Source organism: Bufo gargarizans, chromosome 1 (genome assembly GCF_014858855.1).
Source record: "Bufo gargarizans isolate SCDJY-AF-19 chromosome 1, ASM1485885v1, whole genome shotgun sequence".
Classification (NCBI taxonomy): Eukaryota; Metazoa; Chordata; class Amphibia; order Anura; family Bufonidae; genus Bufo; species Bufo gargarizans.
This window is the reverse complement of record NC_058080.1, coordinates 266,273,886-266,290,246: the sequence shown is the minus strand read 5'-3', so window position 1 is coordinate 266,290,246 and position 16,361 is coordinate 266,273,886. Positions and strand designations below refer to the sequence as shown.

Genomic DNA, 16,361 nt, shown 5'->3' with positions numbered 1-16,361 from the left:
ACCATCAGCTCCAGAACCCTCACGCACTCCTGGATGGAGAGGTGTCAGAAGCACAGTAGGAGAGACGCCAACTCCTGAATTCAAGAGGACTTTGAATCCGGAAGGAATATCCGAGCTACCGTGGTGTCCAGGACCATCCCTAGGAAGGTCACCCTCTGTGAGGGGTGAAGAGATGACTTTTTGGACATTGATCAGCCAGCCGAACTGCTCCAGAGTCTGAACAGCGATTCGGACGCTGTCCTTGGCCTGGGGAAGGGAGGAAGCCTTTATCAGTAGGTCGTCCAGGTAGGGCAACATAAATATGCCCCTGGTACAGAGGAGCGCCAAGATCTTCGCGAATACCCGAGGGGCCGTAGCCAGCCCAAAGGGAAGGGCGACAAACTGGTAATGCTGCCCGCGACAGCGAAGCACAGAAACCTGTGGTGAGAGTCTGCTATAGGGACATGCAAATAGGCGTCTTGTATGTCCGCCGACGCGAGGAATTCCCCTGGAAGAAGAGAAGCAAAAACGGATCGGAGGGATTCCATCTGGAACCTCCGGACCCGCAGAGACCTGTTTAATAGCACCGATCCCTCCTTCTTTGGCACCACGAATAGGTTGGAATAGAAACCTGCGCCTTGCTCCTCCAGGGGGACTGGAACAATCACTCCCCTGTCCAAAAGGGAAGAGACAGCCTGCAAAAGAGCCGAGGCCCGGACCACGAGAAGGGAAGAAAACGCTCCGGAGGTCTGGAAGCTAATTCAATTTTGTAACCAGAGGTTACAATTTCCCCGCCATAAGAGGTGGGGGTGTCCCTTAAGGCTTGTTAGCCGCAGGCCGGGCTGATTGTGGCCGCAGGCGCCAGGAAGGCTGGGGCTTAAAGGCAGGCTTCTTAGGAGAGTCCTGAGAGCCACCCGGGAAGGGGGCCGCCACAGATCTGGAAGAGGAGAAGCGACGAAAGGACTGGTTCCTAGAAAGGTGCGCTTGGATCTAGATTGGGATAGGTTGGTACTCTTGCCCCCCATCGCGTCCGAGATGATCTCATCCAGCTTAGCACCAAAAAGCCTGGAACCACTGGGAAGCGGATTGGTGTTAGCCGCAGGATCCGTGGAAGCCATGCGTTCCATGAAGGCCATGGCAGCCCGAGAGACTTGGGCTAAATCAGCAGCCGCCCTAGAAAGCTGGTTCCGCGGGCGCCAATGAAGCGGAGGGAGAACTGGGACGATTATCCTGTCCAGACGCAAGGCAAGAGTCACAGGATCCTGTGACCAAAAGTGGCAAGCAGCAAACCTTACATGAGGGGCCGACTTGGATTTTTGGGAGGCCCCAGGTTTCGGCATGATGGCAGCAATCCCTGCAAAGGAAAGGGTCAGGGTCTCCTACCGTTCCTGCAGCACAAGAGCAATAACTATCCTACCGCGACAGTGTGGAGCCGGGAGCAGCCGCGTATGGAGAGCGCTCAGCCGGAAGTGCAGAGCTGAAGAATAGGGCTCCGCCCACAATAGTGTCAAGAGGCGCGAAACCCCCATGCTCGGGAAATATGAAAAAATAGGACGCGGCCGCCGAAAGGGTAGGAGGGCCCGCCCCCTAGAGTACCGCCGAGGGAGTGGCCACTTCTGATAGCGAATGCCCCAGACAGGAATCCTTCCCCCCTTCAAATCACCTTCTAAGCGGCCCTAAGTGTCACACCAGGAGACAGGGGGAGGCAGTGTACTTATCTGCATCCTGCAGTCTTCGCCCTCTGATCCACACCAGCGGAGGTCACCTCTTCAGTCAGCTGGCACAAGGAGTGGCAGTGATCTGGAGGAGGGCAGGAAGGTGACCACGAATCTGGCACAAGGAGTGGCAGTGATCTGGAGGAGGGCAGGAAGGTGATCATGAATCTGTTAGGCCACCGGAGCTGCAGGTCAAGCCCGGTTCCACTTAACTTCTGAGGGAGGGTGGGAGGTAGCCAGGGACGTCAGTTCGTCCCCAGCGCTCGCTCCACCGAGAGACCAGGGAAGCAGAATTGCGACCCTGCGTCCTCTGCTGAAAAAAAAATTAAATAAAAATTTGAGTAGAGTCTAAAATGTCACCTCCTTATCAGACACTAAGACTGAGGTCCCCCCGGTGGAGCATGGGGGTATAGCCCGGGGAGGAGGAGCTCTCTTATTTGCATAGTGTCTCCTCCTAGTAATGACCTAGGCTATACCCATGGTCTGTGTCCCCCATTGGAATGTGCGAGAAATAGTACTAAACAGTCATCTCATACTGAAAAAAAACTAGCCCCTACATAAGACTTTTTTGGGAGTTTCTACTCTAGGCATGCATCAGGGGGTATTCAAATGTGACATGGCAACTTAAAATTATCCCAGTGAAATCTGCCTTCAAAAAACCATATGGGGTTCCTTTCCTTCTGCGCCCTGCCATGTGCCCGTACAGCAGTTTACGACCAGATATGGGGCGTTTCTGTAAACTACAGAATCAGGGTAACAAATATTGAGTTTTATTTGGCTGTTAACCCTTGGTTTGCTACTGGAAAAAAATTGATTAAAATGGAAAATCTGCCAAAAGTGAGAAATTCTGGAATTTCATCTCCATTTTCCTTAAATTCTTGTGGAACATCTGAAGGGTTAACAACATTTGTAAAAATCAGTTTTGAATACCTTGAGGGGTGTAGTTTCTAAAATGGGAACATTTATGGGTGGTTTCTTTTTTACAGTCAGGTCCATAAATATTGGGACATCAACACAATTCTAACATTTTTGGCTCTATACACCACCACACAGACTGCAGACTGTCAGCTTTAATTTGAGGGTATTTACATCCAAATCAGGTGAACGGTGTAGGAATTACAACAGTTTGCATATGTGGGTCATGACTGATCAGTCTTGCTCTGCATCCCAGGTCAGAAAGCAAGCCGCAGCATGCAGTATTGCTCTTCTGTTACGTTTTGTCCCCAAGCACATGAAGCCCCAAGCCGCATCAAGCACATGAAGATGTCACTTTTTACCAATCCAATCTCCATTTCAATATCGACTCAAAATTGAAAACTCACTGCAGGTTTCTTCTTTTTGATATTTTATCTACAATTTTGTGCATTTCAATGACTTCATATCTTAAGCACATAATTCAAATAATTGTCCATACTTTACATATAGTTCAATGTGTAAATTGGGTTACATTAGGATTCAGCGCATATAGTGCCCAGTAAGCATGTTATGGCTACGTCTCGGTGGTCCGCCCTCTTTTTTATAGCATGTTTAACAAAGGGGGCGGATCCCCAAGCTGCTACACGAGCTGAAACCAGATGTAACCCAATTTGGACTATGTAATGTATGAACAATTCATTTAATTATGTGTTTATGATATGAAATCATTGATATAGGTACAACATTTTTGTTAAAATATCAAAAAGAAAACCTGCAGTGTTGGGGCGTTTTCTCTATCGAGTCTGAACTGGGGTCGAGTCTGAACTGGGGTCGAGTAGAGATAACGACATTGAAGAACTTCTTGTCCGATTGTGCTAAAAAACTGATTTATTGAAGACTGTCCAATTTAATATCAACATCTTAGTAAAGCACATACCTGGAGTTGATTTCGGCACCAGCATTCAACAAGATTTTGATGATGTTAACATATCCACCGGAAGCAGCCAGGCTCAGAGGGGTATAGTCTGAAACATTTCTATGCTCTTTATTCGCTCCACGAGCCAACAGCAGCTCAACCACCTAAATGTGAAGGACAACAATTTTACTGATTAGTAACTCTAGAAAAGGAGATTTTTGTGAAACTCACCTGTAAAATCTTTTTCTCGTCTTTTCCATTGGGGGACACAGACCATGGGTATAGCTTGAGGTATTAGTAGGAGGGACACTATGCAAATGAAAGAGCTCCTCCTCCTCGGGCTATACCCCCCGACTCCACCAGGAGGAACTCAGGCGTTGCACAAGCAGTAGGAGAAGGAGCAAGAAAAAATTATGGAAACCATCGGACCAAGCCATAAGGTCCAACCATAAGCAAAAACTGAATTGAAGACCCCTCCTGCAACAGACCGAATGGGTGGGAGCTGTGTCCCCCAATGGAAAAGACGAGAAAAAGATTTTACAGGTGAGTTTCACAAAAATCTCCTTTTCTCGTGCTTTTTACCATTGGGGGACACAGACCATGGGACGTCCTAAAGCAGTCCATGGGGTGGGAAAAAAAATCTCAGCACCGCCAGGAGGAACGTCCTGCGGCCAAAGACAGCATCAGTCGAGGCCACAGAATGTAACTGATAAAAACTTCGTAAAGAATGTAAGGACGACCCGGTGGCCGCCTTACACAGTCGAGACGCAAAAGGCACGATTGTGCCTTGCCCAGGAAGCTCCCACCGCCTTAGTGAAGTGAGCGGTAATCCGAGCTGAGGGAACCCTACCACGAGCGCGATAAGCCGTGGAAATAGAGAGGATCCATCGCGCCACGATGACCCTGGAAGCCGCCAGAGGTTCTTCGGGAACCACAAGAGGAAATCCGAACGACGGACGGAAGCCGTGAGATACACTTTCAAGGCCCGGACGACATCCAGGGTATGCAGAGTGAGTTCATTGGGGTTTGCCGGAGAAGGGCAAAAGGAGGACAGGACAAGCTCCTCATTCAGGTGGAAGGGAGAGATCACCTTGGGTAAACAGGAGGGAACCGGACAGAGCACAACCTCATCCTGGAGAAAAACCAGTAAAAGGCTCCTGGTAGGAAAGAGCGGCCAGCCCCGACACCCGTCTAATGGAAGATCTGGCCACAAGGAAGACCACTTCCCAGGAAGAAAGTCAGGGAGACCTCTCTCAGGGGCTTGAAGGGGGCCGCCTGCAGAGCGCACAGGACTAAATTGAGAACTCAGAGGCAAAGGGGGAACATACGGGAGAACCGAATGTGCCACCCCCTGAAGAAGGTCTTCCCAGGACCCATAGGAGCAAGGGACTACTGAAAAAATACGGCCAGCGTAGAAACCAGACCTGTCAGGGAACCCAGCGTCAGTCCCATCATAAGCCCGGACTGAAGAAAAAAACAACACCCTCGGGATGGAAAAGCGAAGGGGAGTAAACCCCGAGCTCACACGAAAAATCAGGAAGGTCAGCCAGGTACGATAATAAATCCGGGAGGAAGCAGGCTTCCTTGCACTGATTATGAATCTAATCACTGAATCCGAGAACCCCCTGTTCTTCAGGATGGCGGTTTCAACAGCCACGCCGTGAAATGAGACAGTAGGTCCTTTCTGTCGGGAAGGGGCCATCCGCCATGGGCCATCCGCCATGGGCCATCCGCCATGGGCCATCCGCCATGGGCCATCCGCCATGGGCCATCCGCCATGGGCCATCCGCCATGGGCCATCCGCCATGGGCCATCCGCCATGGGCCATCCGCCATGGGCCATCCGCCATGGGCCATCCGCCATGGGCCATCCGCCATGGGCCATCCGCCATGGGCCATCCGCCATGGGCCATCCGCCATGGGCCATCCGCCATGGGCCATCCGCCATGGGCCATCCGCCATGGGCCATCCGCCATGGGCCATCCGCCATGGGCCATCCGCCATGGGCCATCCGCCATGGGCCATCCGCCATGGGCCATCCGCCATGGGCCATCCGCCATGGGCCATCGTCTGAGAGCCACGCGCGGCGAGGCCACTTTGGGGCTACGAGAATGGTCGGAATCCCTTCCGCCGCGATCCTGCGCAGAACCTTTGGTAGCAGAGGAAGTGGAGGGAAGACATAGAGGAGGCTGCAGTCCTTCAACGGAGACACAAGCGCGTCCACCCCGTGCGCCTTCGGATCCCGAGAGTGAGCCAGGAACACCGGAACCTTGTCGTTGAACCTGGACACCATCATGTCCACGTCCGGACGGCCCCACCGGAGACCGGCGTCTGCGAATACGACTGGATGCAGAGACCATTTGCCCGGATCCACTTTGTTGCGGCTCAGGAAGACCGCCGCCCAGTTGTCAACCCACGGGAGGCACACCGCGGACAACATCGGAACTTGAGACTCTGCCCACTGCAGGATCCTCCACATGGCCTGCATCACCGGCCAGCTGCGGGTCCCACCTTGGTGATTGATGTAAGCCACCGCCGTGGTATTGTCTGACTGAAACCGCACCGGTAGGGGTAAGGGTACGGAGAACGCCGCACCAACCCAGGAGACTGGCACTGGTGGTGACAGTCGTCCAAGAGATCGGGAGAAAAGACCCCCCCCCCCCCCCGCATCAGATTCGGAAGGGACGGCCACCCAGGAAGAGATGCCCGAAAGCGCAAAGACAGGCGGACACGAGCGTCCGGACCCCGAGAGGTCATGTCTCCGAGGGAAGGATCTCTTGTTGCAGCGAAAACGGGTGTGAAGTCAGGCATATGGCACGGCCCCGAAGGAGGCTACCATGAGACCCAGGGCCCGCATGCATTCCCGGATGGTGAGACACAGGGATCGCGGCAGGTGCGACACCGCCCCCTGAATCAGACTGGAAGACCCCCCTTGAATCAGGATGTCGTCCAGGAGGACGGCAGAGAAACAAAAACCCGGTACGGAGAAGCGCCGGAAACGGTGCTAGGATCTTGGTAAAGACCCGAGGGGCGGTCGCTAACCAGAAGGCATGGCGACAAGCTGGTAATGATGCCCACCAATGGTGAGGGGCAGGGCTGAAAGGGGCTTTGAACTCAGAAAGCCTGGACATGGGGCAACAGCATTACCACTGAGCTACCAGCTTGCCTGGCTCGATGAGATTCTGTAATAGGAACATGCAGGCAGACCTTGGAGGCCACCAGCGTCCTGTATGTCCACGGATGCGAGGATCTACCCTGGAAGAAGGAACTCCATTCGGAACCTCCATAACCGCAGAAAAACTCGATGCGCGGCTGCAAGGCTAGGATCGGACACACCCACCCCTCCCATTGTGGGAACACGAGCAAGTTTGAGCAGAAACCTGTGCCCTGTGCCTCAGAGGGAACTGGGGTAATGACACCCTGGCCTAGAAGGAAGAGGGAAGAAACTGCCATCAAGAGGTCCGAGGCTCTGACCAGATCCCTCGGAACGCGTGAAGAGGAAAAAACGTTCCGGTGGTCTGGACGCAAATCCAAACCTGTAACTGGGAGTTACCCTATCTAGAGCCCAAGCGACCTGAACATGGGCCCTCCAACTTGAAGAGTGGAGAGCAGACTTAGCTTGGGACATCTGGAGAACCAAAGCCAGTGTGTCAGCAGACGCATCATATTCCGCCAGGCCTTGGTGGTGGCGCTGAAGCCACACCTATAGAGCTCTGGCAACCCATGCCAGAACAAGGGCAAGCCGCCAGGTGCCTATCCACGGCTCCTGCAGAGAGGAACCGACCAAGACAGGGAGGGTCATGGATATGACCTCAGAAATTTCCACATGGGAAGGGAAAACAGTCAGTCCCCGGCTTCCTGGGCGGAAAAAAGGGGCAAACTCCAAACTAGTGAGGAGAATCCCTTTGGAGATTAAAGGTGTCACGGACAGCCGCCACTAAGTCAGCCACATGGTGGAGAGCTCAGGCGGGAGGTCCCGCTCCATGACCTCTTCCGCGCCGGACAAGTCCCCTTGCGCCACAGGCGACGGAGGGGAGAGACTGAGTCATCCATGGGGGGATGCTGCCGCTCACTCTACCTCTTAACTGCCAAGCGTCCTCTGTGGAAACCACCGAGAGGAGATGGAGTGGATGACGCCACATTGACTGCCATGGTGACTAAGGCCAAATCAGTGGCCGCTGTAGAATTTTTTATTTATTTTTTTATGCCCAAGCGGGTACCACAGGCCGTGCAGGGACATGGGCCAGAAAAGGGGGTGAAGAGCGAAACTGTCCAGGGGCAGAGCAGGAGACACACATACCAGCGACAAAAAAAAACAAAAAACTACCAGCCGTGCAAGGGTTAATCACGTTCTACCCAGCAGCAACAGGAGAATCCACAGAGAATGCGCAGTGCCGCTGCGAGAGCTTCCAGCAGGGAGGAGGAGTCGGCAGAGCGGAGAACAGAGGCTCCGCCCCCAGGACGCGTCATCAAGGCGCGAAAAAAGAATGCGCGCGCGCTTTATGTAAAAATGTGCCGCGGTGCCGAACGCAGCATAGCGGGGATTAAAGTGCCAGAAAATGCTCGGGGGGATCCAGAATGAAGAGGGGGGGGCCCGTCACTTGCGACAACCCTGCGCCTTGTCTAGACGCAGAGGCACTTGTCCAGGAGATGTAAGGCAGGAGTGGCGCTGTTAATGACAAAAGCCCGAGGAGGAGGAGCTCTTTCATTTGCATAGTGTCCCTCCTACTAATACCTCAAGCTATACCCATGGTCTGTGTCCCCCAATGGTAAAAAGCACGAGAAATATGTGTCACACATGGATGCCCTGGTTAGAAAACAAAATGAATACGTTTTCACTGATATACCAGCGCTGCAGAATATGTCAGCACAACCCAATAAGCCAAAGGGTGATGAAAGGGAGAAACAGAAAAGGTGTAAACATATATGGAATTCAAAAACTGGAAGAGGAACCAAAAAGGTGATTGGAAACATACAGTCAAATCACTCTAATAATGGAAAATAACCATTCTGATCCTTCCACTTGCTGGAATTGTCACTTTGTAATCATTTACTGTAGAAAAAGCAACAATCTGAACCGACAACACTGTAAATGCCTTGTCACATCTCTTGAAAAGTGTAGTTTTCTTTAAAGAGGACCTATCACCACTCCTGACATGCCTGTTTTAATTGCTTCAAGCATTTCCCATGAAACAATTCTGGAGCATCTATTCTTATGTCTCTATGTTGACCTATTCCTCTATTTGTACAAGAAGTTATGAATAATTGCTAGCAGTCTGCAGTAAGGGTACAGAGGGGAGGTAACCAGTTGGAGGTGTCCCTGCAGTCTGACTATCAAATCAGTGCTGCCACTCTCAGACTGCAGGTACACCACCCAAAAACTGGTTACCAGTTTTTGGTTACCACCCCTCTGCACCCTTACTGCAGACTGCTAGCAATTCATTCATAACTTCTAGCAGCAATAAAGGAATGGCACAACGTAGAGTCATAAGAATAGATGCTCCAGAATTATTACATGGGAAATGCATGAAGCCATTAAACAGGCAGGTCAGGAGAGGTGACAGGTCCTCTACAGTCTGTGCTGTATGTAAGTGCCCCTCCAGTGTCTTGCCAGGGTTAAATCTAACTCATGCAAAAGGGCATGTTAGCAATCTTTATTTCCTGGCTAAGACAACAACAAGTCTTGTAAAAGAAAAAATGTGTGTAGAAAATACAGACTTGCAGATGTGCACGTTATATAACAGAACCTTCTAAGTATATGGGGATCCCAAATTTATTTGTTAGATGGTTGGGGACATTTTAAACTTTGCAAAACCAAAAGGAAAGTTACAGAAAATATGAGATGCCATTTTCTCTGTTCAGTACACACATATATCCAGAACACGAAGAAAATGCTGATAAGAGGAAACCTATTGCCTGGCACAATGTCTTTTACCATTAAAATAGATGAAATCTGATTTTGATACCTCTTGTCTGCCACCAGAGCATGCCAATGATAATGGGGTGTCCTTGGTCCTTTCAGACTGAGCTTCTATGTCAGCACCATTGTCCAGCAAAATTTCAACCACACCAACATGACCAGCAGTTGCTGCCAAGATAAGTGGTGTAAAACCTGGAAAAGAAAGTTTAATTACAGAACATACACGCAGAGTTCCTTAAAATACATTCACACTCCCATACAGTTTGTAAGGAGAAAATTAGGATCATGTCATCATTTAAAGGGTTTCTGTCATCAGAAAAATAGTCATGTAGCTGGCTGACATTAGCGATGTGCTAATGTCAGCAGTACATAACTGTATGACATATCTCCCTGCCTGCCGCCAAATAATGACTTCTATTATGCAAATGAGCCTAGGTGCTAGTGGGGCATTGCTACAGCACCTGGAGGCTCCATCCTCTCAGTTTGGCACGCCCTTGTAAAGGTGATTGACATCCTCAGTCTCCTCTGTGCCCCTAAAATCCCGAGCCTGCGCTGTTCATTTTAGTATTAGGCGCAGCGAGTCAAGGACACTCGCCGTCATTATTTACCGTGAACGGCAGCAGGCAGGGAGATATACACTCACCTAAAGAAATTATTAGGAACACCTGTTCTATTTCTCATTAATGCGATTATCTAGTCAACCAATCACATGGCAGTTGCTTCAATGCATGTAGGGTTGTGGTCCTGGTCAAGACAATCTCCTGAACTCCAAACTGAATGTCAGAATGGGAAAGAAAGGTGATTTAAGCAATTTTGAGCGTGGCATGGTTGTTGGTGCCAGACGGGACAGTCTGAGTACTTCACAATCTGCTCTGTTACTGGGATTTTCACGCACAACCATTTCTAGGGTTTACAAAGAATGGTGTGAAAAGGGAAAAACATCCAGTATGCGGCAGTCCTGTGGGCGGAAATGCCTTGATGATAGAGGTCAGAGGAGAATGGGCCGACTGATTCAAGTTGATAGAAGAGCAACGTTGACTGAAATAACCACTCGTTACAACCGAGGTATGCAGCAAAGCATTTGTGAAGCCACAACACGCACAACCTTGAGGCGGATGGGCTACAACAGCAGAAGACCCCACTGGGTACCACTCATCTCCACTACAAATAGGAAAAAGAGGCTACAATTTGCACAAGCTCACCAAAATTGGACTGTTGAAGACTGGAAAAATGTTGCCTGGTCTGATGAGTCTCGATTTCTGTTGAGACATCCAAATGGTAGAGTCCGAATTTGGCCATCCCTCATGACCACCATGTACCCATCCTCTGATGGCTACTTCCAGCAGGATAATGCACCATGTCACAAAGCTCGAATCATTTCAAATTGGTTTCTTGAACATGACAATTAGTTCACTGTACTAAAATGGCCCCCACAGTCACCAGATCTCAACCCAATAGAGCATCTTTGGGATGTGGTGGAACGGGAGCTTCGTGCCCTGGATGTGCGTCCCTCAAATCTCCATCAACTGCAAGATGCTATCCTATCAATATGGGCCAACATTTCTAAAGAATGCTATCAGCACCTTGTTGAATCAATGCCATGTAGAATTAAGGCAGTTCTGAAGGCAAAAGGGGGTCCAACACCGTATTAGTATGGTGTTCCTAATAATTCTTTAGGTGAGTAAGTCATACAGTTATGTTCTGCCTACTTTAGCACATTGCTAATGTCAGCCAGCTACATAACGATTTTTCTGATGACAAACCCTTTAAAAGCCTTCATTTTAGGTAAGGTCCTTGCTGCCAATATGCCACAAAAGTGAGCTTGCTCTGTTATCAATGTGGAGAACTTTTACCTTTTTTATCTCTGTGTTCAATGTTTGCTCCTCTTTCCAGAAGCGTCTGCACAAGCTCTTCATGTCCACCAGCACAGGCAAGTGTTAAAGCAGTATCATGATTACTTTCAGTCTGTTACAAGAGAGAACCACTGCAGTTAGGACACCAAGAAATATTCTAATACCATACCACCGTTTCAGCCACTGCTTGATGTATGGATTGGGAAAAGCTCCCAACTTTTACCTCCAGAAGCAAAGCGATGATGTACCCACTGAATAAGCATACTGAGGGATACCAACATCCTCATTTTATTGATTGTGATCTCTGCACAGACCCGCGAGGTCTACAGTGCTTCTTAATCCCCATTCAAACGACTTTAAAGGCTCTGTGCTCATATTGCGGACTGCAAACAGCAAGTCCACAATATACGGGCACTGGCCATGTACACGCCATGGTGCAGATGCGGACCCATTGACTTGAATGGGTCCATGATACACAACAGACAACCGAAGATAGGATATATCCTAACTTTTGTGGAACAGAGGCAAGGATCGTAAGACAATGGAAGCACTGCAAAGTGCTTCTGTGGGCTTTCAGGTCCGTGCCTCTGCACTGCAAAAGACAGGACAAGTCCTATCTACAACCACATCTTGCAGATCATGGACCCAATCACATCAATGGGTAGGCATCCGCACCACAGAGTGCACATATCTGGTGTCCATGCATTGTGGAACGCTATTTGCGGTCCACGGCACGGGCATGGATCCCTTACATTCGTGTAAATGAGCCATAAGGGACACTCAATTAACCTATGTCAAGTGAATGGAGCCCTATGGATATTCCTGGCATATATAGGTCAAGCTTAGGGCAATAACGTGCTATGAAAGACCCTTAAAGACAAAGATCAGGCAGCCATGAACTAAAACATTTCTAAAAAGCAAGCATCATCAAAAATTAACTTTTCCTGTCCAGCTAAACATGGGCACTCAATTCCATCTCATTTATTCACCTCCTGATATTACATGCAGAACAGTCAAAAAGTAACCCTTTACCCAAGGAGCACTAATAGCAGAAGTATGGGAGATTTCATATCAATAAGATCATGTTTGTGGACCGTAGTAACAACCCATGATAACCCACACACAAATGGACTGGAAGCATTAAAGAGAACCTGTCATGGAGATTTATGCCGTCTGAACCATGGGCAGCATGAAATCCTGACAGCCGTCATCATTAAAGGCTATGTACACCTTCAGGGGGGCATTTTTTTATTTTTTTATTGGATTTTACTCATTTTGGGCTAAAAATCATCTTCTCAGTTGGTCTCAGCCGTTCTGTCACAAGGGATTAACTGTCTAATTGTGTTAATGGTACTGGTAATCTAATGAACCTTTGGGGTCATTTATAATACTGGTGTAAAGTAGAACTGGCTTAGTTGCCCACAGCTAACAATCAAAGTCCACCTTTTATTTTTGACAGCACCTTTAGAAAATGAAAGGTTGTATCCGATTGGTTGCTATGGGCAACTAAGCCAGATGTACTTTACACTAGCTTGATAAATGACCCCATTTATCTCTAAATTACTAAACCACTATTAAACACTTAGGCTACTTTCACACTAGCGTTCGGCTGTCCGCTTGTGAGCTCCGTTTGAAGGGGCTCACAAGCGGACCCGAACGCTTCCGTCCAGCCCTAATGCATTCTGAGTGGACGTCGATCCGCTCAGAATGCATCAGTCTGGCGGCGTTCAGCCTCCGCTCCGCTCAGCAGGCGGACACCTGAAGGCTGCTTGCAGCGTTTGGGTGTCCGCCTGGCCGTGCGGAGGCAAACTGATCCATCCAGACTTACAATGTAAGTCAATGGGGACGGATCCGTTTGAATATGACACAATATGGCTCAATCTTCAAACGGATCCGTCCCCCATTGACTTTCAATGTAAAAGTTTGGACGGATCCGTTCAGGCTAATTTCACACTTAGACATTTTTTGACAATATAATGCAGACGGATCCGTTCTGAACGGAGCCACCGTCTGCATTATATGAGCGGATCCGCTCTGAACGCTAGTGTGAAAGTAGCCTTACTTAAGCCACATTCTTATCAGTGAGATAAGTCAGAGATAAGGAGCCCTGAGCGGCATGACAGAACACAGTACAAATACAGGACAAGCATGCTACTAGAGAATCTCAAGGCTGTACAGAGAAAGGGGCTTAAAATGTTTAAGACCAATTAAAAAAATAAATAAAATAAAAAAGACTGCTCAAAATGCTCTAAATGTGTACATCGCCTTTAAAAAAAAAAAAAAAGACAGCTTTGTTCGCAATTTAAAGAACATTCTATAATTGAAGGGGGTATCCCCAATTAATCATTTTTCAACATAGCGTCCAAACGTCAAAAGTCTCATATGCAGTTCCCATCTCTGGGAACTACACCTATGTAGAGAAGGTGGTCTCAAACAATCTGGTGAGGTGGTCACCAACTGCAGGTGGAGCATGTGTGGAGCTCTCTCCAGTCATTTGGAAACAGCCAAGCAGCTTGTACACATCTTACCTGTGCATCAATATCTATGGAAGGGTAGATTGGTAGCATGGCTGAAGGAGATATAATGGGACTTGGAGTTGGCGTCTGAGGTTGGGATATGGAAGTTGCAATGCTGTGGGTAGGAGTGTTTGAGATTGCAGACGTTCTTCCACTCACTGCTGTTGAATAAAATATCTAAACTTAGTAGGGCTAGAAAAAAAAAGCACCTGGCGGCATTAACAGTTATATAGCATGTCTGATGTGATGCTGACTAAACGTACTGCTATTACATTAGGCCTTGTTCACATCTGCATTGTGGCTTCCTATTATAACAGAACCCACAATGCTCTTACCAACAATTGCATGATAGATCCAAATGAGTTATAAGAAGTTTCATTGGGTTCTGCTAAGGTGTTGACATGAAAAACACTGCTGCGATGGAACCCATGATGCAGATATGAAAACAGCCTAATATATCTAAGCATACATAAAAATACTTTCTAGTTGAAGCAATACGATCAGCTACTCATGAAGATCCATTTCTTTATGGACCCTCTGCATGAAATGCTGATGACGACCCTGGAGCTCTGCAGCTCCAGAACAGGCACCACAGTTTGCAAGCCAGTGTTGGCAACAAGGTGTTCATTTTTGTGCCTTCTAAATCAATTCACATTTAGTGAATGATTTGTTTCATATACCCTTTTTATTTGTAGATCTAACTACAGTATAACCAGATTCTACTCATTGTGGCAATTTGATCCTAAACTGAGCAGCCTACATTACCAACACAGCCATACATGATACCACACCAGCTAAATGTCCCAATACAATCTAATGCAGAACACTGCACAATATCAGAAGACAAAGTCAGTCCTATAAAGCTGCTATAAAGTGGCACGTTTAACTATAAAATCTTTAGGAAGTGAAAAAAAGTTAAGAGAACTTTTCACCATGAAATGAATTGTAATCTACAGGCAGCATATTGTAGAGCAGGAAGAGCTGAGCAGATTGCTGTGAAAAGATTCAGTAAAGCCTGTAATTTATACATTTATATCTCCGCTCTGAGTTTAGTTCTACACAGGTGAGGTGCTATGAGTGATTTGTAGCATTCTCTACGCAAGTCTGTATACATAGCTGTCAGTCACTGATAGTTGTACACAGGGGAGGGGGTTATCAGTGCTTGAGCGTACTCTGTGTAAGTGTGTATACATAGACAGCTGTCAGTCAATAATTCTGGGGGGGGGGGGGGGGGAGAGAGAAGAGGTGTTATCAGTGATTGATAGTATTCTCTGTGTAAGTCTGTACAAGGAGATAGCTGGAGACAGGGTTGGTCTTAAAGGGTTTCTACCACTTAGGTGTCACATATTTAGCTGTCAGACACTAGCGATCCGCTAGTGTCTGCTCTGCCCAACCATCCTAATATAATTGCTTTTGGGGCGGTGGTTTGGCAAAAAAAACTACTTTTATTAATATGCTAATGAGCCTCTAGGTGCTATGGGGGCGTCATTAGCACCTAGAGGCTCCGTCTACCTTCAGAAACTGCCGCCGCCCAGCGCGTCCCTCCAGCCCGCCCATCTCCTCCTGAATGCGATCCTCCTTGTGAGCGCCTGTATTCGGCGCATGCGCAGTAAATGTCTGACAGCTTCCCTGCTCAGACATCTCCACTGCGCCTGTTCCTCAGAGCACTAAGGCGTCATAGCGCAGGCGCAGTGGAGATGTCTGAGCAAGGAAGCGGTCAGACATTCACTGCGCATGCGCAGAATACATACGCTCACAAGGAGGATCGCATTCAGTAGGAGATGGGCGGGCTGGAGGGACGCGCTGGGCGGCGGCAGTTTCTGAAGGTAGACGGAGCCTCTAGGTGCTAATGACGCCCCCATAGCACCTAGAGGCTCATTAGCATATTAATAAAAGTAGTTTTTTTAGCCAAACCACCGCCCCAAAAGCAATTATATTAGGATGGTTGGGCAGAGCAGACACTAGCGGATCGCTAGTGTCTGACAGCTAAATATGTGACACCTAAGTGGTAGAAACCCTTTAAGTCCAGAAAGAGCAGAGGTTTGAATATGTAAATAACAAGTTTTGCTCAATCTTTTATATGATGCCCACAGATTGCACGGCATTTTACAATGGCAGGTTCTCTTTAGGGGGTTACTTTAAAAAAAAAAAAAAAAAAAAAGGTATGATCCATGTTCCGCAGAATGAAAGGGTTGTTAAAGAAGTGTTATGCTTTCAACAAACCATGCTTTGTATAATGAAAAGTTACAGAATCAATGCACTGTTTTCAGGATTTCTGCTTGAAGGCATTCAATGGGAATTTCCAGTGATTAAAAATCTGCCCTGGTCAATTGACAATCACTCAGCAGCAGGGGTCGTGACAGATTTAGAACAGTTATCATACCTGTGTCTTGTGTCCAGATCATGTAATATGGAATTAACATTATACGTTTCTATTGAGTGACAGCAAGCAGAGATGTGAAAACCCATTAGGAATTGATGGTCTAGCTTTTTGACAATTAATAAGCAAGTGTGTGTGTGAATTAGGGATCGACCGATATTGATTTTT

At 48.2% G+C, this 16,361-nt stretch overlaps 1 protein-coding gene across 5 annotated transcripts in view; it reads right to left on the bottom strand.

The window, feature by feature from the left end:
- The window catches only part of ANKRD17 (ankyrin repeat domain 17), a 127,620-nt gene that overhangs the window by 35,932 nt on the left and 75,327 nt on the right, over window positions 1–16,361 (bottom strand). For 4 of the 5 annotated variants that reach the window (XM_044302961.1, XM_044302993.1, XM_044302975.1 and 1 more), the window contains 4 exons: window positions 13,826–13,974; window positions 11,298–11,409; window positions 9,491–9,636; window positions 3,547–3,689 (listed from right to left, as the gene is read on the bottom strand). In XM_044302961.1, the coding sequence (XP_044158896.1) occupies window positions 3,547–3,689; window positions 9,491–9,636; window positions 11,298–11,409; window positions 13,826–13,974 (550 nt within the window). The remainder of the gene's footprint in view (window positions 1–3,546; window positions 3,690–9,490; window positions 9,637–11,297; window positions 11,410–13,825; window positions 13,975–16,361) is intronic. The other variant, XM_044302966.1, reaches the window with a different exon arrangement.